Source organism: Drosophila elegans, unplaced genomic scaffold, assembly GCF_018152505.1.
Source record: "Drosophila elegans isolate 14027-0461.03 unplaced genomic scaffold, ASM1815250v1 contig_149, whole genome shotgun sequence".
Taxonomy (NCBI): Eukaryota; Metazoa; Arthropoda; class Insecta; order Diptera; family Drosophilidae; genus Drosophila; species Drosophila elegans.
In genome coordinates this window covers 18,483,092-18,503,927 of record NW_024545513.1, presented here as the reverse complement: position 1 = coordinate 18,503,927, position 20,836 = coordinate 18,483,092, and the positions used below count along the sequence as shown (strand labels likewise).

Here is a 20,836-nt window from a genome sequence, read left to right as displayed (position 1 = left end):
AGAAATGACTAATAAAGTGGAATATCAGTCGGCGGATCAGGGTATTTTCATACCCTTCTCTTCAAGGGCATTAAAACTTGTGATTCCATAAAGTATATAATGTATGTTGAATGTTTTAATTATTATTCGATTAAGCTACATTTGAAAATATCGTGCAAAATCATCTGTATAATTGGCAGATCACTTCGCCTATTGCTGTGTGTTACTGTTACAGGCATAAATAGGCATTGAATAATTTTATATTGGTCTTAGATAATTTGTGCATCTTTAATCATCTTTCCTGCTTTAAATAGTAGCATTTTTTTTTTGTATTTTGTATAATTATCATGTACATTATTTTTTTTAAAACTTTAAGTTGGATATCAAACACTTTCTCATTGTCGAAAATGAAGGCATTTTAACACCCCAAACTTGAATGAAGCACAAAGTCTTATCCAAATATTGAAATTCAAATCATAGTAGCAATTTGGAATTTCGTTTTATGTATTTTTCGCTTTTTATTTTTGGAGCGTTAAAGCAGCTGAACTTCTCCGTTTTAAGGACACTTGAGGCAGCAGCCGGGAAATACGCCCGTAAAGCGATCCTTGTTGGCACACGTGATTTTGTGTTGGGCGCAGCTGAAATGATATTGTGATAGAGTTAAGTAAATATATATGCTCTTTGGAAACCCATTGTCAGCTTGGTAAGTATTTGATTTGCCTCACAGCAACATTATTTGACAAGTTGATCATTTAAATTTTGTATGCAAAACGATTCATATGAATATTTATTTATTTGATATCAACATATTACAATTATGTTTTTGAAACTAAAAAAGACATTAAAAAATGGGTCTATTCTCCCAGAAGCAGTTGCTTTAAAAAAATAGGGATTTTATCTTGATTAAAAGTTACTTTACAATATATTTTATATTTCTATGTTAATAGAGACAACAATTAATATGAAATTCATTTTGATATCAGTATTTCAATTTGATATGTACAAATTTCCAAATGAATTTAAAATTGAAATTGAAATGATTGCAAACATTTAATTAAAAAATTACTACAATGTCAATTTGTTTACTTTGAAAATAATAGTAATTTTTAAGCTTTCGAATATAGCAATCAAAAATAGTTTGGAAGCAACTTTTGAAAAACAGTTTTTTTACATTTTTGTAGAGCTAATATGATAAACTAAAGAAATTTTTATTTTTCTTGTAAAGCTAAATTGATATCAATGTTTTTTAAACCTCATTTTGTTTATGGGCAAGTTAGGCATTCTGATAAACTTAAAGAGAAGTAAATGTATGTCTTATTTTTTAGCACTTTACTTTACCGCGCTGTATATGAATTTAAACAGCTTAGAACCAATATACTCACTCCTCCACGATCGTCTTGAAGGTGTCCGTGCAGATGGCCCGCTTGAGGCACTTGCCGTCCTTCCCGAAGTCCACGTAGTCCTGTCCGCGCCTCAGGAGCGGCAGGTACTTGAGGAAGATGGTCTCATCCTCCGAGTTGCGGTACGAGCACACGGGCTCGCTGACTGAAAATGGAATGGGATGGGAGATGGGTGATGGGATCGTGAATTGGGTTTAAATTCCAGTTTGGACAGTGGCAAAGGGGTCCATGGGCAGCTCACCGGCATCGGCGGTGGGCAGTAGTGCCTCCGGTAGCAGGAGCGCCACCAGCACGGCAGAGAACACCAGCCACACGGATACGGTTCTCTTGTTGTGCATCTTCGGAATGTGGAGACGAGACTAAAACGACCGCCGGCCAACCTGTTTCCTATTTATAGTTTCTGAGCACACTTGGTGTTTGTGTGCAAATTAGTAGCCGTGATTTGCATTTTCAGCTTGATTGAGAGGGATTATGGTGGCACTTTTAATTGTTTAATTGCCCGAGAGGGGTCAAATGCGTAGTTTCCCCAAAAGTTTCAATATTTTAAAATCTAGGAACAATAATTACATGCCCTGTAAGTAACACTCACTACCATAAAATATTTCATTTACAGATAAGTACATATTTCAGAAAACATTTTCAAGCTTTAAATCCATATGATAACGTTTAAGAATAGAATAAAAAAAAAATTGAAATTTGATATTGTTTTTTTAGTTTCCCTAGAAAATTAAACCTTACAATTGAAACTTTATTAAAAATGTTTGGATCTTGTAACCAAAATGGAATAAAATATTACACCACATTGTACCTGTGACAATTTGGGCTGATTGTTTACATGACAACACCTATTCCAAACTGAAAATGAGGTAAAGTCAAAAATAATTCAGTTATATTTATAAAAAATAAAAGATTTTTTTATTTTTTTAAGTATATGTATATTTTTTTTTTTTTAATTTTTGTATATGTATGTAAGGCATATCTCTAAAAAAAAAAACAAAATCCATAAAAAAACTTAAAAATAAACGCAAAAGATTTTAAAAACAAATATTAAGAAAACTCGTTGACCAACCAATCCAGTCACTAAATGAAGAGCTATTCAATAAATTGAACACCAAAAGCCACGTGGCAAATGAAGCTTATACTAAAGGGCTAAATACAGCATCCACAGCATCCAGATCCAGCCTAGATGTAGTTGCTCTCCGACTCCTGGCAAACCAGTTTGGGACAGCAGTCGGGGAAGGTGCGTCTCATATCCGAGGCGATCTTGCACTTGTCCGTGGGCACCAAATTGTGCCGACCGCAGCTGTATTATAAAATCATTAGGTAATCACTATTAACAAATACTTTTTTAACAATTTAAACAAACTTACTAGCCAATCTCTAGGACATAATCGGGCCGGCAGTAGATCGATTGGCAATAGCCTTCGCGATTGATCGGTTTGTAGGACTGCTTTTTGGGAATAGCCTGGTTGAGTTCCTCATAGTAACACTGCCCAGGATAATCTAGGGGAATTGGTAACAATCCATTAAATAAAATATATGTATACATAGATTCATATATATATATATATATATGTTCACTTACGAAACCGCTTGTTTTATTGAGATACAATAATAATAAAAGAAATCATTTTAAGTACTCATTGATAGATTAGTAAATTGCTTGACAATTATAATTTCCTCAAATGTTGTTTCCTATTTTGTTCCTTTTTTTTAAATTAAATAATAAGTTATTCTTAAAGTGCTAGAATGTCAAAAAAAAAAAAAAAATGATTATAAAATATTGTTTATTTTTTTATAAGCCGAAAAATTAGAAATAAAATAAATAAAGCAATTTAATTAAAATAGGAAAGTGGTTGTGTGCTTGTGGTCATGAATATGCTTTATTTTTCCTTTTTTAATTTTAACTTTAGTGCTACAATTATTCTATTTCCAACTAAGTTTTAAATTTTCCTATTTCTTCTTTTCTGGCACTAATTTAATATATTTTAAAGGTTTCAAGAGAAATATGTAATAAAACTTATCGATTTTACACGAATTAATAGTTTTTGGATTGAATAATTAACACAATAATAATAAAAAAAATTCTGTCACTGGTGATAGGATGACGGGTTCAATTCCCACTGTTGTACAGTGAATTTTTTCTTTCATCTTCCTGTATTGTTATTTCTGTGAGGCATGCTAATGAATGCTGTAAATCACACCTATAGGGTTTTCGCCTTTCAACTTGAACTTTTAGATTAAACAGAGATAATTTCATACTCTTAACTATTAGATATCGCGTATATCCGCCGCTCACCTGGGTGAACCGCATTTCCGCGATAGGTGAGATCCGCCCGTGCTGCACCACAAATGCCCAGGAGCATCAAAAGACAGGCAACTCCGGTTCTTCGCATAATCGACAAATGGGGGGAAAATTAAGTGTCTGAGATTCCGATGCCAAAGCCGATTTCGATTTCGATTCCGAATCCCAATCCAAATCCAAGTCCAAATCCGACTTGGCTGTTGTACGCTAACCGTGCGACTGAGTCAATTACAATTAATTGTTGTTGCTTTTATATAAAATTAATAATAAACATTGTGCAGTATGTGAGCACATATGTACATACATGGGTATAGCATATGGTACATACAATATCATTCACATACGCAGATAGCATCTGCGCTGTGGCTTTTGTTTGACGACGACTTAAGGCGTCCGCTCTAGCTCTAGTTTAAATTAATTAAGCCAGCCCTGAAAGTGAGAGTGAGATCTGGCGGGGATTGCGATCGCGATTGCGATTGCGATTGGCTTGTGGAATGGGTGAAGGGGGAGGTGAATGGAAATCCCTGACAGTTTAGTGACACGGTTCGAAAAACTGTGGCAAGGTTGCTGCGCCGCGAAAAGTAATCAAAAAGCACACAAAGTAACTCTTTTGTAAAGTCAAATTTCGGCCACATACACAGAAAATAAAGCAGCATATTATCATTTAGCTTTGATTTGCAAATGATGTTATACTCAGATAAATATTTCTTTTTTGTTCACTCTTTAAGATATATTGTCAATTCCTCTTCTACCCGAAACCCAAGTTCAAATATAACAGCTCACAAAAAAAAATGTTCTCAGCTTATAACTTATATTTAATTTAATTTAAGGATCGTAAATAATATTTATTCAAAACCAAAAAATTAGAATCTAAAACAAAATTCCATTTTACAAACGAATTTGTATAAAATAAATAAAATAATTTTTTTTAACTTTTATTATATTTTAAAGCCCAAAAAGTGTAGAAATTGCCTAAAAATTTTAGTTTAACCGTTTTTTTTTTGTTTTAACCATTTGCTCCGATATCAAATGTTAAATTACTTAACTATATTTAATACTTAATAAATATACACTTTTTTCTTTCTGTGTACTCTGTACCCACACCACAAGATACCCGGGTACGTTTTACGTAGATACATTTATGCAAATTTGATGAGACTCACGAGTGCAAGTGCATTGTGGCTGTATTTGCATTAATTAATTCTAATCGCGGGAAGGGGGATAAACCATGTGATTTGATTTGGAATAGATTGGATAGAGTGAAGACCACGGTTTCCACTACAATTTGTAATTATGGCTTTTCTAAGCATCATCTTCCTCTTACTTTGATGGTTAGTTATGGGATCAGTTAATTATGATTATCAATTCCACGATTCCCTTCAAAAGCTTAGACTATAACAAAATCTACACATGATTGAAAAATTATTTAATTTTATCAATATTAAATAAATAAAAAAATACAACTAAAAATATTTGCAAAGAATAATGTTTTATTTTTTTACACTCTTAAAATTGATTAGGATGCTAACCAAACAATAAGTAATTCGCCAATTGTTTAACAGTTGTGATAAATATTTATTGGAATTATTTTATTGTTTATTTGTATAAAAGCGGAAAGCAGATAACTAAATTGTTATTGATAAGACACACTTGGTATGATAGCTATAACTATTATTTTAACATCCCTCCAGTGATCAAACACTAAAAGTTACCACTTCCTAATTGCCACCTGAAGAGGTCCGGATTCCCAGACTCGATAAGGTCTAGGTGCCACCTAACTTCCTCCATTTCCAGCTCGAGAGCAAGGCAAACCCGGGCCAATCCAATCGAAAGCGAATCAATCGCAGGGCACGGAAGCGGTGATAGCGAACTGATAAGGCAGGCCCCGTCGGATGGGCCCCAGCCCCTTATAAGAGATGCCTCCATTACTGGGTCATCCCATTCCACAATAGAAAAGCAACCATGTCCGGAGCACCGTTCGTGGCTTTCGTGGCTTTCGTGGCTTGCCTCATGGTCTCATCGGTGGCGGCCAATGGCTTCAGCACCCAGTACCAGGGTCACACGCAGCACCCAACCATTCCGGAGCACTGTCTCTACAAGGAGCTGGACTTGGCCGTGCCGCTGCACGGCTACCTTCTGCCCGCCGGACAACATGGCTACTGCATCCGACTGGAGTGCACCGACGACTACCTGCTATTGATTCGACAGTGAGTCTTCAAAATCAGGCAAAGAAAAAACATAGCTAAATCTCTCGTAATCTCTTCCAGCTGCGAGAAAATGCCATATCCCGGACCTGGTTGCCACTTCTCCGCCAGCAACTATGACCTCCAATATCCGGATTGCTGCCCCAAGCTAGAGTGTTCCAGTGGGCTCTAGATATATGTGCTTACAGTTCCCTTTAAAATAATAGTTCTGCGTGATTTTTATAGTAAATATACTAAATAAAACATGATATAATATATATAAATGTTTTATAGTTTTAAAATGTGTATATATTTTCCATCATTCATAGCTTCTAAAAAATGTTGCCTAAGTTAATCAAAATTAAAATAGAACTAGAAACCTTGTCTTTCTTAAATATTTTCCTTTTTTTTTCTGTGTTTTTAGTAAAGTTTGTTCTGTATAACTTTTTAAACAAATAACATATATGTTCGAAAAATAAATATAAGAAAAAATAATATATTTATACCCTTGCAGAGGGTATTATAATTTCAGTCAGAAGCTTGCAACGCAGTGAAGGAGACGTTTCCGACCCTATAAAGTATATATATTCTTGATCAGCATCACTAGTAGAGTCGGATTAGCCATGTCCGTCTGTCCGTCTGTCCGTCCGTCTGTCCGTCTGTCCGTCCGTCTGTCCGTCTGTCCGTCCGTTTATATGCAAACTAGTCTCTCAGTTTTAAAGCTATCTGCATGAAACTTTCCCAAAAGTTGTCTTTCTATTGCAGGTAGTATATAAGTCGGAACGAGCCGGATCGGACGACTATAGCATATAGCTCCCATAGGAACAATCAGAAAAATAAATGAAAAAAAATTATAACTTTGCTGTTTTTTAATTTTTTGTTTAGTTCTTCGACATATAGTAATGGTTAAATATTTCCGATTTACGGTTTAAATTTCATCAAAATCGGTCGACTATAGCATATAGCTCCCATAGGAACAATCGGAAAAATAAATGAAAAAAAATTATAACTTTGCTGTTTTTTAATTTTTTGTTGCGTTCTTCGAGATATAGTAATGGTTAAATATTTCAGAATTATGTTTTAAATTTCATCAAAATCGGACGACTATAGCATATAGCTCCCATAGGAACAATCGGAAAAATAAATGAAAAAAAAATATAACTTTTCTGTTTTTTAATTTTTTGTTTAGTTCTTCGACATATAGCAATGTTTAATTATTTCAGAATTATGTTTTAAATTTTATCAAAATCGGACGTCTATAGCATATAGCTCCCATAGAAATAATAAAAATATATAAAATAACTATCTAATAATTGAGCTGCAAATCATCATAGTTTCAATGTTTTTCAGCATATACTCAAGTAAATCATAATTTAAATGTTTTCAAAAGTATTTAATTCATGCAATAGCTGCAAGGGTATATGAACTTCGGCTTGCCGAAGTTTGCTTTCTTTCTTGTTTTTAAGTGATTTAGCTTGAATAGTTTGTACTAGATTAGTTTGAAATTTTGTGTAACTACCTAACATAAATTCTGAATGTTTTAATACACTTAAAACTAAATTAACACAAATGTATACTTTTCTATTAGATTTCGGTGTACTGAATCTTTCTTGAATTAAATTGCTTAATACAAAACGAAACACTTTGACACGCTAACCCAATCGTGCTATAAGTTGAACTGTAGCTGTGTTTGCCAGTTTAAAGTCTTGATCTGTTTGTAACAAGAATTTTCCACCTTTTTGATACACCCGTGGACCCCGGAGACGCAATCGCGAGATCACTGGGATCTTGACCTTTCAATCTAATGATTCTAATCGCAGGCGCACCCCAAACACCAAATAACAAAATATAGTCAGGCGGCGAGGCAACACTCGGATCAGTTTGCTGAAAAATATGAAATCGGTCACGTTCGTACTCTGCCTGCTGGTGCTGGGCGCCCACTCACTCCTGGTGTTTGCCGGTAAGAAGGCCCCTGGAAGGTCACCTGCTCCTCCACCTCCACCTCCATCTCGATTGTCTGCGTTTTTTATTCCTTTTAGTGGACTGTGAGGTCGGCGGTCAGAAGTTTAAAACTGGAGAGACATACAGTCCGGAAGGTCGTTGCATGCAGTACAAATGCCAAGGACCCAGGAAACTATCAGCCCTAACGTAAGTTGCACCGGATCGTATAGATATATCCGCATTATACCCACTTCTTAATTGTCTCACCCAGATGCCCTACCATAGCCTCTTTGAAACCCTGCTTGTTGACGAGTGACTTGAGCAAGCCATATCCCGGATGTTGTCCTAAATACGATTGTTAAACCTTGTAAAAATAAGTATATAAACTTAAATTACGTGGTGTTTATGAGTTTGATAAACTGCTAGAAACGAGCTGCTGAATTTAATTGATATTGACAAACCCGAAATTATGAAATAAAGTTTAAAACAAAAATTATGTTCCTTTGAATTAAGAAGGGTAATGATAAACTATGACAAACAAAAAATGGAAAATCTCTGAAAAGTAAGGCGTGAAAATCGCTTACAAAAACCAAAATTGCGCATTTATTTCGATTTCGGTTTGGTATACAGGCTTGAACTTAGTCGTATTTGCTCATACATATAGTAAATATACAAGTTGTGTTCTATGTGTATACATATATAAATATTCTCGTGTCAATTGCCACTAATTCACCATTCACTTGGACATGCACATTGTTTGCTTGCATAACAAGTAAATATATGTATACATATATCTCTGCTTAACTACATATATGAATTTGTATAGTTCTCTAAAATAACGAGGAGATCCCGGCAGTGGCGAACTTATACTCATACTCATATTCATATTCATATTCAAATTCTGCCCGTGGACGGATCTCCTCTTCCTTCGCCTAAGAAGTCCCCATTAGATAAGACTAATCGCACACAGTTCGCTACGCAGACACACAGTTTGGGGGACAACAAGCACACGGGATCAGCAGGTGCATCTTAGTCTTAATCGATTACAATTACGGATACAGATTGTTAGTCATGTGGTAAAGAGAAATAATATATGTATATCATAACTTGTGTTGCAGCTTTAGCAATGTAGATTTAACCGATTGTAACCTGAGCTAGTCTAAACATTCTTTAACTATGGTCCGGCGGCCCGAGGGCCATTAAGTTGATGGAGACTTACAAGTTAATACAAATTGCTACTTTTAATGCATAATACGGGGATATTCGGGGGATAGGATGGGTTTTGCATAATCTATGAGCAATCTTTGGAGCGTTGTGAGCATCTTTCCATGTTACATGTGCTGCAACCAGCTGGATAAGTTAAATGTAATGCAATCATAGCTGAACCAGACAATTTGATCTCTGTGATGTGTTAACCAAAGAAATGTGTAATTATTTATAGTCATATACCCTAGCAGAGGGTATTATAATTTCAGTCAATTTAAAGCTATCTGCATGAATCATTCCCAAAAGTTGTAGTAATGGTTAAGTATTTTAGAATTACGGTTTAAATTTCATCAAAATATTAATTCTTGTTTGTCATTGAGATCTGTCCAGGCTGGTGTGTTTCAGCAAGCTAAGTGTGGACCGATTCATTATACCAAATTTGGAATGCCATAGCAAAGAACAGAAAAAAAGGCGCTCAGGAAAAGCAATTGGGGCTGCTCTTCTTGAGCAGACTCTTTTCCCATTGGGAAGTTTACAAAATAGCATTAGTTCTATGATATTCAAGCGGAATTGGCTCACAATCGTGCAAAGATTTCTAAATGCTCCTTAGATGCCTGGTCCGTAAATTCGACCCATCCTATCTGTGCGGGGAGGGGAATTAACCTAGTCGTCGGATGAGGAGTCCTCTTCACTCCAACGACGCCAGCTGCGGCGACAGCGACTCCTCCTCTCATTGGCGCGCCGCTCGCTCCGTCTCCATGAGGCACTCGCGCACCAGGATGCGGGCATGGACAATGCCACGCTTGAGCCGCTCCGTCGAGCTGCGCGAGCCCGTGTAGGTGGGTCTGATGTCGCGACCCATCTCCTCGATGACGGCCAGCAGCTGGGCGTACTTGGTTAGCCCGTTGCCGGGTCCCACGGACGGCAGACTGGCCGTGGAGGTCAGCGGCGTGGTGATGTTGGCCGACGTCTGGGTGGTCACCACCGCGGGCGAGGTGGAGGGTGGCGGGTACTTTAGCTGCGAGGAGCTCAGGTTCAGGCCCATGCTCTGGCCATTGCTGGAGGAGGATGCTGAGGCTGTGGCAACGGAGTTCCTTTGCCCGCCATTGGACGTGGAGGAGCACATGTTGGCCAGGGAGAGGGCCGCAGCAGCAGCTGCTGCCGGCGTGGCCGTGGTGTTGGACTGCTGCTGCAGGAGGGCCAACTGGGCCTGGAGGAACTGCGGGGAGTACTGGAGGGCAGCGACGGCAGCGGCGGCGGCTGCTGCATTGGCAGCAGCAGCGGAGCTCTGTTTGCCGGCGGAGCTGCTGTAGTCGCTGGCGCCGGAACGGTCCCGCTCCCGTTTGCCCCCGCTGCCCGCCGTGGAGTAGTCCGTGGCTGAGGAGGCGGATCCCGAGCCCGAGCCTCCGGTACCACCACGCGAGTGGTGGATGGCCGATATCTGGATCTGGGGCTGCTGCTCGCGCTGCTCCCGCTGCTGTTGGTAATTGTAGAAATTCTGCACCTGGCTGCGCGGTATCGGTGTCACCGTGACGTCACTCAGCTTGGACTCGACGGCCTGGATGTCCATGATGTCCATGGCGTGGCGTGGATTTGGCTATGGGCTTTTCCCTTTTTTTGATCCCTTGATATGGCGACTATGTCCAGCGAATAACCCGTGAGTTCTTTGGCAGTTTGCTAACTTTTACTCGCTTTTTCGTTTCGTTTCGCCAATTTACTTTCTACGCACAAACAAATGCACCCAGCTATCGATACAATTGATTGTTCGGCTCTGGCACACAATCGATTGTTTTCATGCTATCGATAGTATGTAGAGCAAGGGGTTTTTCGAAGGTGTTTCTACCTTCTTTGCATTTATAATTACAGGAAGAGGTCAACAACTGTTTTATGCTTTTGTTTAATATTTTTTCTTAAGATGTTTTGTAGGCGCAAGATATTCAAAAAACAGCTGACCTCTAGAGACGTTACTCTCGACTAGTGTTGGCTAATGCTCGAAGGTTAGTAAACTCATAAAAACTGCCCAATTGGGTGGTGGTCGGACTTGGGGGCCTCCTATAAGCCATTAACCCAAGGCAACTCCAGCTTCAAAATAAATTTTTTCACCTTTTCACTCACTCTCAATTGCTCATTTCAAACGCAACGGCTGATTCCCAGCACTGGCCGGCCTGCAGTCCAGTGCTGGGCAACGGCGTGCCATTGTCATGACAGTGTGGCAAAAAACAATGGCGAAGAAACTGTGAAACTACAAAACTGTGTTGCTGACATCTGGTCGCTTGTAAAACTATTTCGGATAGATTTTGTGATATTTCGTTGTGATCGGTCGATAAATCTTTAAGTTTTTTTTAATGGAAAGTGCGAACGAAGTGTAGCGTTTGGGAAGACAGCAGCAAAGGTGAGAAAAAGCTAGCAGATTGCGAAAAACTAAATTACATTTCCGCGACCGTCTGTTTTCTGCATCGGTGTGTGCGTTTGAGTGTTATGCTGTGTGTGTGGGAGCAGGAGCCCCCGTGTATGACGTAAAACGATAAGCCAAACGCCATTTCGCATCGTTTGTGAGTGTTTTTTTTGTGCATCTAATTAAGAGCCCGAAGCATTGATTAGTTGTCGTATGCTGCAGATTGTTGTTTTTTTTTGTGTCCAAAAGGGCCGCCGCAGATGCATATGTGTCGCTATGTGTGTGCCGCACGGCTGTCAGTGTTGCACAGTTCCGAGACCGATTGCCCACAAAATGGGCGCACAACAACGACAGTAACGGGATTTGGGTTGGCAGAACAACGATCCTACGCTCGTTCCCCTATTACTTTTCCCCATTTCCCTACTGTTCCTTCTGCACTTTTTTTTTTTGTTTACCGTTGCCAGACGCAACGAAAACGACAGTTGGCATTTGAATTCGTTTTGAGCACACACACACACACACTGGCGTAGGCCACCAAGCGCAAACACACATGCACACATACTCCAGAAACGAAACAGACGCTGTCGGCGACCTCGACAAGCAGTTCCCTGCGATTTAGCCATTATTGCCTCAAATTCTGTGGGGAGCTGCCATTTCATTTCAGTAATTAGTTTCGAATAGAACATTATTCTTATCGGCGTGACACATATTTTTACTCTCTGTTTTTATTTTTGTTTTACCTCAGACATATTTTGCATTGCAAATATATAAACAGAAACAAGTAGTTCTACGACTAACGGGACTTCTCGCCAACCGCCAAGCAGTCGCGGTCCGTGAAGCAGTGCAAGGAGAATCACATACTAAAAGGACTTCCAGTAAAAGCGGACCTTCTTTACACAAGATCATCGACCCCAAAATGGATATGATCACGGTGGGGCAGAGCGTCAAGATCAAGCGCACGGACGGCCGTGTCCACATGGCCGTGGTGGCGGTGATCAATCAGTCGGGCAAGTGCATCACAGTCGAATGGTACGAGCGGGGCGAAACCAAGGGCAAGGAGGTGGAACTGGACGCCATACTCACGCTGAATCCGGAGCTGATGCAGGACACCGTGGAGCAGCATGCCGCCCCGGAGCCCAAGAAACAGGCCACCGCCCCGATGAACCTCTCGCGGAATCCCACTCAATCGGCAATTGGTGGCAATCTCACCAGCCGCATGACCATTACCGGCAACATGCTGAACAAGATCCAGGAGACCCAATCGATTCCGCATCCGCTGGGCAACAGCAATAGCGCCAATACGAATAGCAATTCGAACACCACAGCCGGCGGAGCCTCCTCCACCACCGGGTTGCAGCGACCGCGCTACTCGCAAGCTGCAATCGGCCAGCAGCAGACGAGGATTGCCTCGGCAGTGCCCAACAACACATTGCCCAATCCAGGGGCGGCAGCAGCGGCAGCAGCTCCAGCAGCCCAGGCTGCTGCTCCGGCCAGCAACACAACCCAAGGAGCCGGCGGAGGAGCTCGCCGATCGCATGCCCTAAAGGAGGTGGAACGTCTGAAGGAGAACCGCGAGAAGCGACGTGCTCGCCAGGCCGAGATGAAGGAGGAGAAGGTGGCCCTGATGAACCAGGATCCGGGCAATCCCAACTGGGAGACGGCGCAGATGATACGCGAGTACCAGAGCACACTGGAGTTCGTGCCGCTGCTCGATGGCCAGGCCGTCGATGACCACCAGATCACCGTGTGCGTGCGGAAGCGACCCATCAGCCGCAAGGAGGTCAATCGCAAGGAGATCGACGTCATATCGGTGCCGCGCAAGGACATGCTCATCGTGCACGAGCCGCGCAGCAAGGTCGACCTCACCAAGTTCCTGGAGAATCACAAGTTTCGCTTCGACTACGCCTTCAACGACACGTGCGACAATGCCATGGTATACAAGTGAGTATTTCAACCATCTAGATTGTAGAATTTCTATTTAGAACCTCTTACCATACCATTTATGGCTGGTACAAGCTTTGCTTGCTTCGGTTTGTTTGGCACCGAGCATAAAAGGATTTTGTTGAGAACTATTTGCAGCTGTCGTACAGTTAAGAGTGCTACATCGCTGAATTATTAGCGCGATTAAACAAACATCGGGTCATGTTCTTTATATGGCGTCTCTACATTCCATTGTCTGTCAATATTCTCAGCTTTTTGCTAATATCTTTTCAATCACTGAACATCACTAATGTGTTTTTAATACTGGCATAGATCGAAATAAATTAACTATTTTATTATTTTTTTTTAATTAGGCAACGTAGAAAGCTAAAATATGAATGCATTATTTAAACTTTTTGTATTACTGAAACCTAATTAGCAGACTAGTTAGATAGCTATTTTTACAAAAAGATCTACAAATATTTAATAGCATACGTCATGAGTTTGCTTAAAGCCTTTAAAATAATAAAATAAAACATATTTAAACTGAAATCTAATATAGTATTTATGGTATTTTTATCTGTATTATTTTTTATTTAATTTGTATAATGTTAAAAGAGGCTTTAATATATATTAGATTATGTTTGATTTCCAAATATTCCTATCCCAATTAAGTAAATATTTATTTAAAATGGGACACGTTCTGAACTAGCGATTTCCACTCACTATAAATTTGAGGTATTTAAACCTGATTATACCCATAAAGGATAGGGTCCGCTTTAAATATATCTTAGTTTGTTTAAATTGCAATCTTGAGGATTCAACATGCACCTTTTCACATTCCAATTACACAAATATTTGTTTAAAATAAAACATTTGCGATGGTGTGAATGGAAAACGCTTGCGCATCTCTGGTGGAGCTACTCATTGACTCATACCGACAGAGACGGCAACAAAAGCATGCATCTGAAAGCGGTCGTTCCCGAAATAGCCAAGTTTGTTTTATACTTTTTCGTTTGCGTTGTATTGTATGACTAACTTGAAAAGCCAGCAAGCCATCAAGTCAGCTAGCCAGCAAGCCAGCCACTTCCACTTCCCCTCGTTGGCCGATCTACGTTCGAACTCGAACTCTCTAAACAATTTATTCTGCCAGCAAAAGAGATTTCGAAAAGTAACTGCCTTTTGGCCCAGCATTTGTCCATTAGTAATTGTTTGCGTTTGCCTTCAATTGAATTAAAGCGGCTCTGTTTATTCGCCTGTCCCCCTTTCCCCTTTCCCCATTTACCATTTCCTCTTTCCCATTTCTCCCGCTAATTTCCCAACTTCTCCTTCCTGTTTTTGCGCTTTAGTTTAGTGTATTATATGGCTACCGGGAATTGGTAACGCCATTCAAAACGAGCCGTTTGCGTCACGACGGACGCTAAAGTATACCCCATGAGTAATGGCCGGAATTAATACCTTAATACCTGCTTTAGGTTTATGATAACGAACTAATGAAACAACAGCTGATTGTAGCAGAATCATACTCATTATCAATACGCCAATACTTTAAATAACCGGATATGATTTAAATTGGTTTTTCTTTTTCTGGGGTCTTTGATCAGTCGAATTTAGATTTCTTTTCAAACTTACAGTTTACATTGTTCTTGGCTTGGTTTATAAAACCATATATTATTTATACAGATAACATAACAATGCAGATAAAATATAAACATGATTATACGTTACTTGCTAATAATGTTTAACTTTAAACGATATAACTGTTTAAGATATAGCTTCTAGCACAAATATACAGTGTATCGTGAGTATCTTTGGTGTTTGTTTTAAGTTCAACTACACATCCAATTTTAACTTAAGCTTTAGAGCTCGTTAACGTTAACGTTAACGTTAAATTCAATAATAATAAACAACTTTCACATCACACCCGTAGATACACAGCCAAGCCGTTGGTCAAAACCATTTTCGAGGGCGGAATGGCGACGTGCTTCGCCTACGGCCAGACAGGATCCGGCAAGACGCACACCATGGGAGGCGAGTTCAACGGAAAGGTGCAGGACTGCAAGAACGGCATCTATGCCATGGCGGCCAAGGACGTTTTTGTGACCTTAAATATGCCACGTTATCGCTCCATGAATCTAGTCGTTTCGGCCAGCTTCTTTGAGATCTACAGCGGAAAGGTGAGTGTGTATGGAATGCCGGCATACATTCTGAGTCGCAGAACTAATCCATCCATCCATCCATCCATCCATCTTCCCCTTCTTGGACAAACAGGTCTTCGATCTTCTGGCCGATAAGCAAAAGTTGCGCGTCCTAGAGGACGGCAAACAGCAGGTGCAGGTGGTCGGCCTCACCGAGAAGGTGGTGGACAGTGTCGAGGAGGTGCTGAAGCTCATCCAGCACGGCAATGCTGCCCGCACCTCCGGCCAGACGTCGGCCAACTCGAACTCGTCGCGTTCGCATGCCGTCTTCCAGATTGTGTTGCGACCGATGGGCTCCACCAAGATCCACGGCAAATTCTCGTTCATCGATCTGGCGGGCAATGAACGTGGGGTGGACACCTCGTCGGCCGACCGACAGACACGCATGGAGGGTGCCGAGATCAACAAATCGCTGCTGGCCCTCAAGGAGTGCATCCGGGCGCTGGGCAAACAGTCGGCCCACCTGCCCTTCCGTGTCTCCAAACTGACCCAGGTGCTGCGCGACTCGTTCATTGGCGAGAAGAGCAAGACCTGCATGATCGCCATGATCTCGCCGGGACTGAGCTCCTGCGAGCACACGCTCAACACGCTGCGCTATGCGGATCGTGTCAAGGAGCTGGTGGTTAAGGATATCGCCGAAATCGGCCCTGGTGGCGACAGCGAGGCCATCGAGATCATGGACGACGACGAGGAGGAGGAGCTCAACCTGGTGCATCCGCACTCTCACCAGCTGCACCAGAACACGCATGCGCCGGCCTCCCAGTCGCACAACCAACGTGTCGGCGCTCCAGGCTCACATCACTCGGGCCCCAGTATTCACAACAATAATAACAACAACAACAAGAACGGAAACGCTGGAAACATGGACCTGGCCATGCTGAGTTCACTGAGTGTGAGTACTATATCCACATACCTCCATATATAATTTAGCAAATGCTAACAAATCTTAGGCTAAAAACTAAATAAGGAAACGGTTTTATAATTATATCACAAACAAACGATAACGCAAATGAACCATACTTAAAAAACGGACAAAACAAGCGAAGCTGGATCCTAAATCGATGAAAAATTAATAATCTGTCGACGATAGCTATCTAATTAATATATATTTAACGCTGGGTTATAAATGCTTTATTAAGACTTTAAGAAATATTTCTTAGTAGGTAGGTCCTCTGAACTAAGTCCGTTTCGACAATAATACGAGCCTTAAATGGTGTTTGATTAAATTAAGCTAAATCCGTTTGTGAACATATTATGAACTATCGTTAGACTTTCGCTTTTTTTTTTTATTTAGTTACCGAGTTAAGAAGGCCAAAATACTTGACAAGAAGGCTTTGCGTTTTACTTTAGTTTAGTTACCAAGTTAAGAAGGCCAAAATACTTGACAAGAAGGCTTTGCGTTTTACTTTACAACTATATCAGTTCACAACCCTTTCGGTTAAGATTTTAGTTTTCCGTACAAGTCAAACCATACGACGAAACACAATGTCCAAATCGATACCAACTGCTCGTGATAGCCACAACACGATCAAAATCGCAAAGAGTACCACTGCTCGGGGTCTGCAATCCGTTTACAGCAAGACTCCTGCTGCTGTGATGAGCAGCCAAAAAAAAAAGGAGGAGCCAGTGACGCCACCGGAGCCAGCAAGACTGCAATCCGGACCAAAGGCGGCGATCATGTGGCGCAGAACAGTGAATCTACTCGCGTCTGGAACTGCAACAAACCCAAGATTGCAAAACCACCAAAGAAGACCTACAACGTTTATGCCAAGCAGAAGACTAGTTCATCGAAGGGGAAAGTAGAGACGTCCAATGCGAACCTCAAGCAGTCGGTGCGTCCCCCGACTCCAGATAATCGTGCCAAAAAGGAAAAGGACGACGGGAAAATTGGTAAAAAGCCAAGCAATTACGAATTCTTCTATGTGACCTTGCCGTCAGAGACAGCTATTGAAAAGCATGATGACGTTAATGAACTTCCGAATTCCGAGCAGTTTAAGCAATTGCGGCCAGCAGGAGAACGTCATGTGCTGAACGTCAGTGAGATGGAAGCCCTGATTAACGAGGTGAAGATGCGCCAAGGGAAAGGCACCATGGAGAATGTGATGCCACTGCCGCCGCCGCCACAGTTTGCCGAGGATACAGAGGAGTCCAAAAGGCGACAACAACTCCAACGCTCCCGCACACAGACGCTCTTCTCCACTTTGGACTGCGATGAATTGCTGTTGAAGTACGCCTCCCATTTGCCCCATGTCCGGAGTCCGGTGAATCCCGATGCCAATCGCTCGAAGATGGACATGGTCCCGTCACTCTAGTATTCTGCGAAGATCTAAATGGCATTCTCTATGTTTTATATTTTGTTATTAGCTGAATGCTCTCGTTAATTGTTTCGATATCTCACTCAAGTCTATGCCTTTCTCGAATGATGATGAAATGGCCTCGCGTCGACTAAATAAATCATTTGTATTAACAAGAAGCATTAGATTGTTTTTATACCCGTTACTCGTAGAGTAGCCGAGTCGTTATGTAGGCATGTTTGTCCCTACGTATGAACGTCGAGATCTGGAAAACTATAAACATTAGAGATTCGAGTAACGCCCACACAGCTCGAGCTTTTTTAAAATGTTATTACGCCCACAAATCGCTAAATTCTGTCATGTCACTGTAAGATATGGTAGAGGTCAGTTATTGTTTGTTATATTCAGTCCATATGTCATAAGTATCCAGACACAAAAAAGTTTTTTTGTTTTCTTAAATCTAACCATTATTTAATGACATTTCAAAATTGTTTTTTTTTTTATTAGTTTTGAAAACTGACAAATTAAAAAGAAAACTTCCATGAATAATTCAATTAAATGCAATATATTTGTAATTAAATATATATACTTGTCGGAGCGATTATCGATTAAAAGACTTAATCCATTATTATCTGCAGGAACACGAGATGTCCGATGAGTTGATTGTACAGCACCAGGCTATTGACGACCTGCAGCAGACGGAGGAGATGGTGGTGGAGTATCACCGCACCGTAAACGCCACACTGGAGACATTCCTCTCCGAGTCGAAGGCGCTGTACAACCTGACCAACTATGTGGACTACGACCAGGACTCGTACTGCAAACGGGGCGAATCGATGTTTTCGCAGCTGCTGGAGATCGCCATTCAGTGCCGGGACATGATGGCCGAGTATCGCGCCAAGTTGGCCAAGGAGGAGATGCTTTCGTGCAGTTTCAATTCGCCGAACGGCAAGCGTTAGTTTCCCGCACCCAACTTTCACCCCTTTCTTTTTTAACACAACCCCCGCCCCTCCCCTTTGGCTTCCCATCATTGTTTATTGAATGCAAAATATGCACTCTCACTAGAATTTTATATTTTTTTTGTTGCAACCTCGCTCTTGGCCCCCTCGCAGTTTGGTATCCAACGTCAGCCATGGAGGATTTGGCGTGGGGGTCAGGTGGCTGGTGGCGAGTTACTCCTACACAAAAACTTGAACGGACCCAAGTTATTATATACAAAGCATAAAGCATGTGTAAGTCCAATTATCCCGGTTGCTTTGGCATTTTTAACGATGATGTCGTCGTCTAACGTATTAATAATAAAAATTTCTGCATCCGTTCTAAGAAACTTAAATGTTCAATTATTGATACAAACAAAAGAAAGACTTGTCACAGCCCCCTATCTTTAATTCTCTGTCGAACTCGATAACGCTGCGCGCTGGTTTTATTAAGTTTTAAACTACATTCATAATCGAGGAGGCGCACTGTTGAAAGTCTGTTAAAATATATACTTTATGAACTAAGCACGGGAACACAGATTTACAATGACAGCAACACACCAATAACAAATAATAGCAAAGCCCATTAAAAAAAAACAGGCCATGACCTTTGTTTGGGTTCTCTTTCGATTATGATTATATGATTATGATTATGATAATGATTTCTGCGCAGTCGATACTATACTTTTGTAAAAGAAAAAGACATTTACTATATTATAATTACTACTTACTCTAAATATGATATGAGATTCCATTTAATATAATTACCTTATGCGATTTGTTCCCTTCATTTTTCGTCGTTTTAAATGCTCGTCCAGAGTTTGTTCATGCCGCGGCACAAATCTATCTATTACACTTTACAACTACGAACTAATCGCGCATTGTATTTATTTAAAGGCCACAAAACTGTATTTAATTTGTATTAATTTATTCAATTACTATTGCACCAAATCCAATTTACATACGTATTCCCCCGTAACTATAATTGATTATGACTATCCTATGCGATCCCCGAACTGCAGTCTCTGCCTGAGAGATATTTAGCCAGCGAGTGTTTTTGGATACTTTTAATCCTTTTCTTTCGTTCGCTCTTCTCTGATCTATACTATATATAATTTACATTATATTTTTTTTTATGTGTCAATCTAAGCGACTTCGGTGAAGAATTTAAAGTGCAAACTGTCTTTGCTATTATTATTTGAAGATGATTTGCATTTCATTTTGTACTAATATTTATTACATATATTTAATTACGTTTACACGACTAAAAACTATCGAAAGCAAATCAAACGAAACTTAACCAAATCATGGATTTCCACACACTGTTTGTACTGCGTTGATAAGAAACACAGATCGATCGGTTCCAAATAGCGGAGAACATACATAATACATAGTAACTTAGCCTTAAACGAAACAAAAGAAAAACACAACACAAAACAAAACTAATAAGCAAACTTAACAAAAATCGAAAAAGAAAAAGATAAAGAAAGAAATTGAAAACATACTCACGTGCTTCTCCTAAAGTATTTATCCAATCATTTTGTTATTGCATTTCTTCAGAGCACTATAAAAAATACCCCCTCCCAAAGCAGACGAATGATAACAATTTTATAATCCACCAAATGCGAGTTTTTAAAACAATGTTAATATGGAAAAACCAACTGAATGAGTGCTTCGATACTATGCGGTATAAATAAAATAATGAAAGTGTTAGGACTTGAACTCTAATAATGTATTATTAAATATAAATAATAAATTATATTGTAATAAAACGTGAACATACACAACTAAATTTAACATTAAAGATGTGTAAAGCAAAAACAAGGTATTTTTATTTATTGGTGATCCTAGCTAGCAAAGGGAAATTTAAAAAATAATAAAAAAAAAACCTTAAATATATGTCTTAAAATACACATTGAAGGGAAAAATGGAAATCCCTATTAAAAGGCTAAGAATAAAATAGAATTCGAAAACAAAATAACATGTTTTCGAATTCTGTTTTCTTCCATGCTTTTTAATAATGTACATAATGGACTTC

The 20,836-nt window shown here is 40.0% G+C and overlaps 6 protein-coding genes across 6 annotated transcripts; 3 read left to right on the top strand and 3 right to left on the bottom strand.

Moving 5' to 3' along the window:
• Positions 1 to 102: 102 nt before the first annotated feature.
• LOC108144731 lies at positions 103 to 1,751 on the bottom strand. The gene is made up of 3 exons (XM_017269831.2): positions 1,621 to 1,751; positions 1,362 to 1,524; positions 103 to 617 (listed from the first exon to the last, which is right to left on the bottom strand). The coding sequence occupies exons 1-3, from the start codon at positions 1,715 to 1,717 to the stop codon at positions 536 to 538; spliced, it is 342 nt and encodes a 113-aa protein (XP_017125320.1). The 5' UTR covers positions 1,718 to 1,751; the 3' UTR covers positions 103 to 535.
• A 603-nt stretch (positions 1,752 to 2,354) lies between these two features.
• Positions 2,355 to 3,921, bottom strand: LOC108143974. Its single transcript, XM_017268584.2, has 3 exons — positions 3,679 to 3,921; positions 2,750 to 2,882; positions 2,355 to 2,682 (listed from the first exon to the last, which is right to left on the bottom strand). Exons 1-3 carry the CDS (start codon positions 3,773 to 3,775, stop codon positions 2,562 to 2,564), a joined length of 351 nt encoding a protein of 116 aa, XP_017124073.1. The 5' UTR covers positions 3,776 to 3,921; the 3' UTR covers positions 2,355 to 2,561.
• A 1,710-nt stretch (positions 3,922 to 5,631) lies between these two features.
• On the top strand, positions 5,632 to 6,151 carry LOC108143900. The gene is made up of 2 exons (XM_017268478.2): positions 5,632 to 5,891; positions 5,952 to 6,151. Exons 1-2 carry the CDS (start codon positions 5,647 to 5,649, stop codon positions 6,058 to 6,060), a joined length of 354 nt encoding a protein of 117 aa, XP_017123967.1. The 5' UTR covers positions 5,632 to 5,646; the 3' UTR covers positions 6,061 to 6,151.
• Positions 6,152 to 7,706: 1,555 nt separating this feature from the next.
• On the top strand, positions 7,707 to 8,301 carry LOC108144915. The gene is made up of 3 exons (XM_017270082.1): positions 7,707 to 7,827; positions 7,907 to 8,015; positions 8,080 to 8,301. The coding sequence occupies exons 1-3, from the start codon at positions 7,761 to 7,763 to the stop codon at positions 8,168 to 8,170; spliced, it is 267 nt and encodes an 88-aa protein (XP_017125571.1). The 5' UTR covers positions 7,707 to 7,760; the 3' UTR covers positions 8,171 to 8,301.
• A 1,324-nt stretch (positions 8,302 to 9,625) lies between these two features.
• On the bottom strand, positions 9,626 to 10,783 carry LOC108144906 (spidroin-2). The gene has a single exon (XM_017270071.2). The coding sequence runs from the start codon at positions 10,591 to 10,593 to the stop codon at positions 9,745 to 9,747; it is 849 nt and encodes a 282-aa protein (XP_017125560.1). The 5' UTR covers positions 10,594 to 10,783; the 3' UTR covers positions 9,626 to 9,744.
• Positions 10,784 to 11,224: 441 nt separating this feature from the next.
• Positions 11,225 to 20,619, top strand: LOC108144601 (kinesin-like protein Klp10A). Its single transcript, XM_017269614.2, has 5 exons — positions 11,225 to 11,406; positions 12,155 to 13,350; positions 15,260 to 15,506; positions 15,601 to 16,419; positions 18,460 to 20,619. Exons 2-5 carry the CDS (start codon positions 12,326 to 12,328, stop codon positions 18,778 to 18,780), a joined length of 2,412 nt encoding a protein of 803 aa, XP_017125103.1. The 5' UTR covers positions 11,225 to 11,406; positions 12,155 to 12,325; the 3' UTR covers positions 18,781 to 20,619.
• The last annotated feature ends 217 nt before the right edge of the window (positions 20,620 to 20,836 follow it).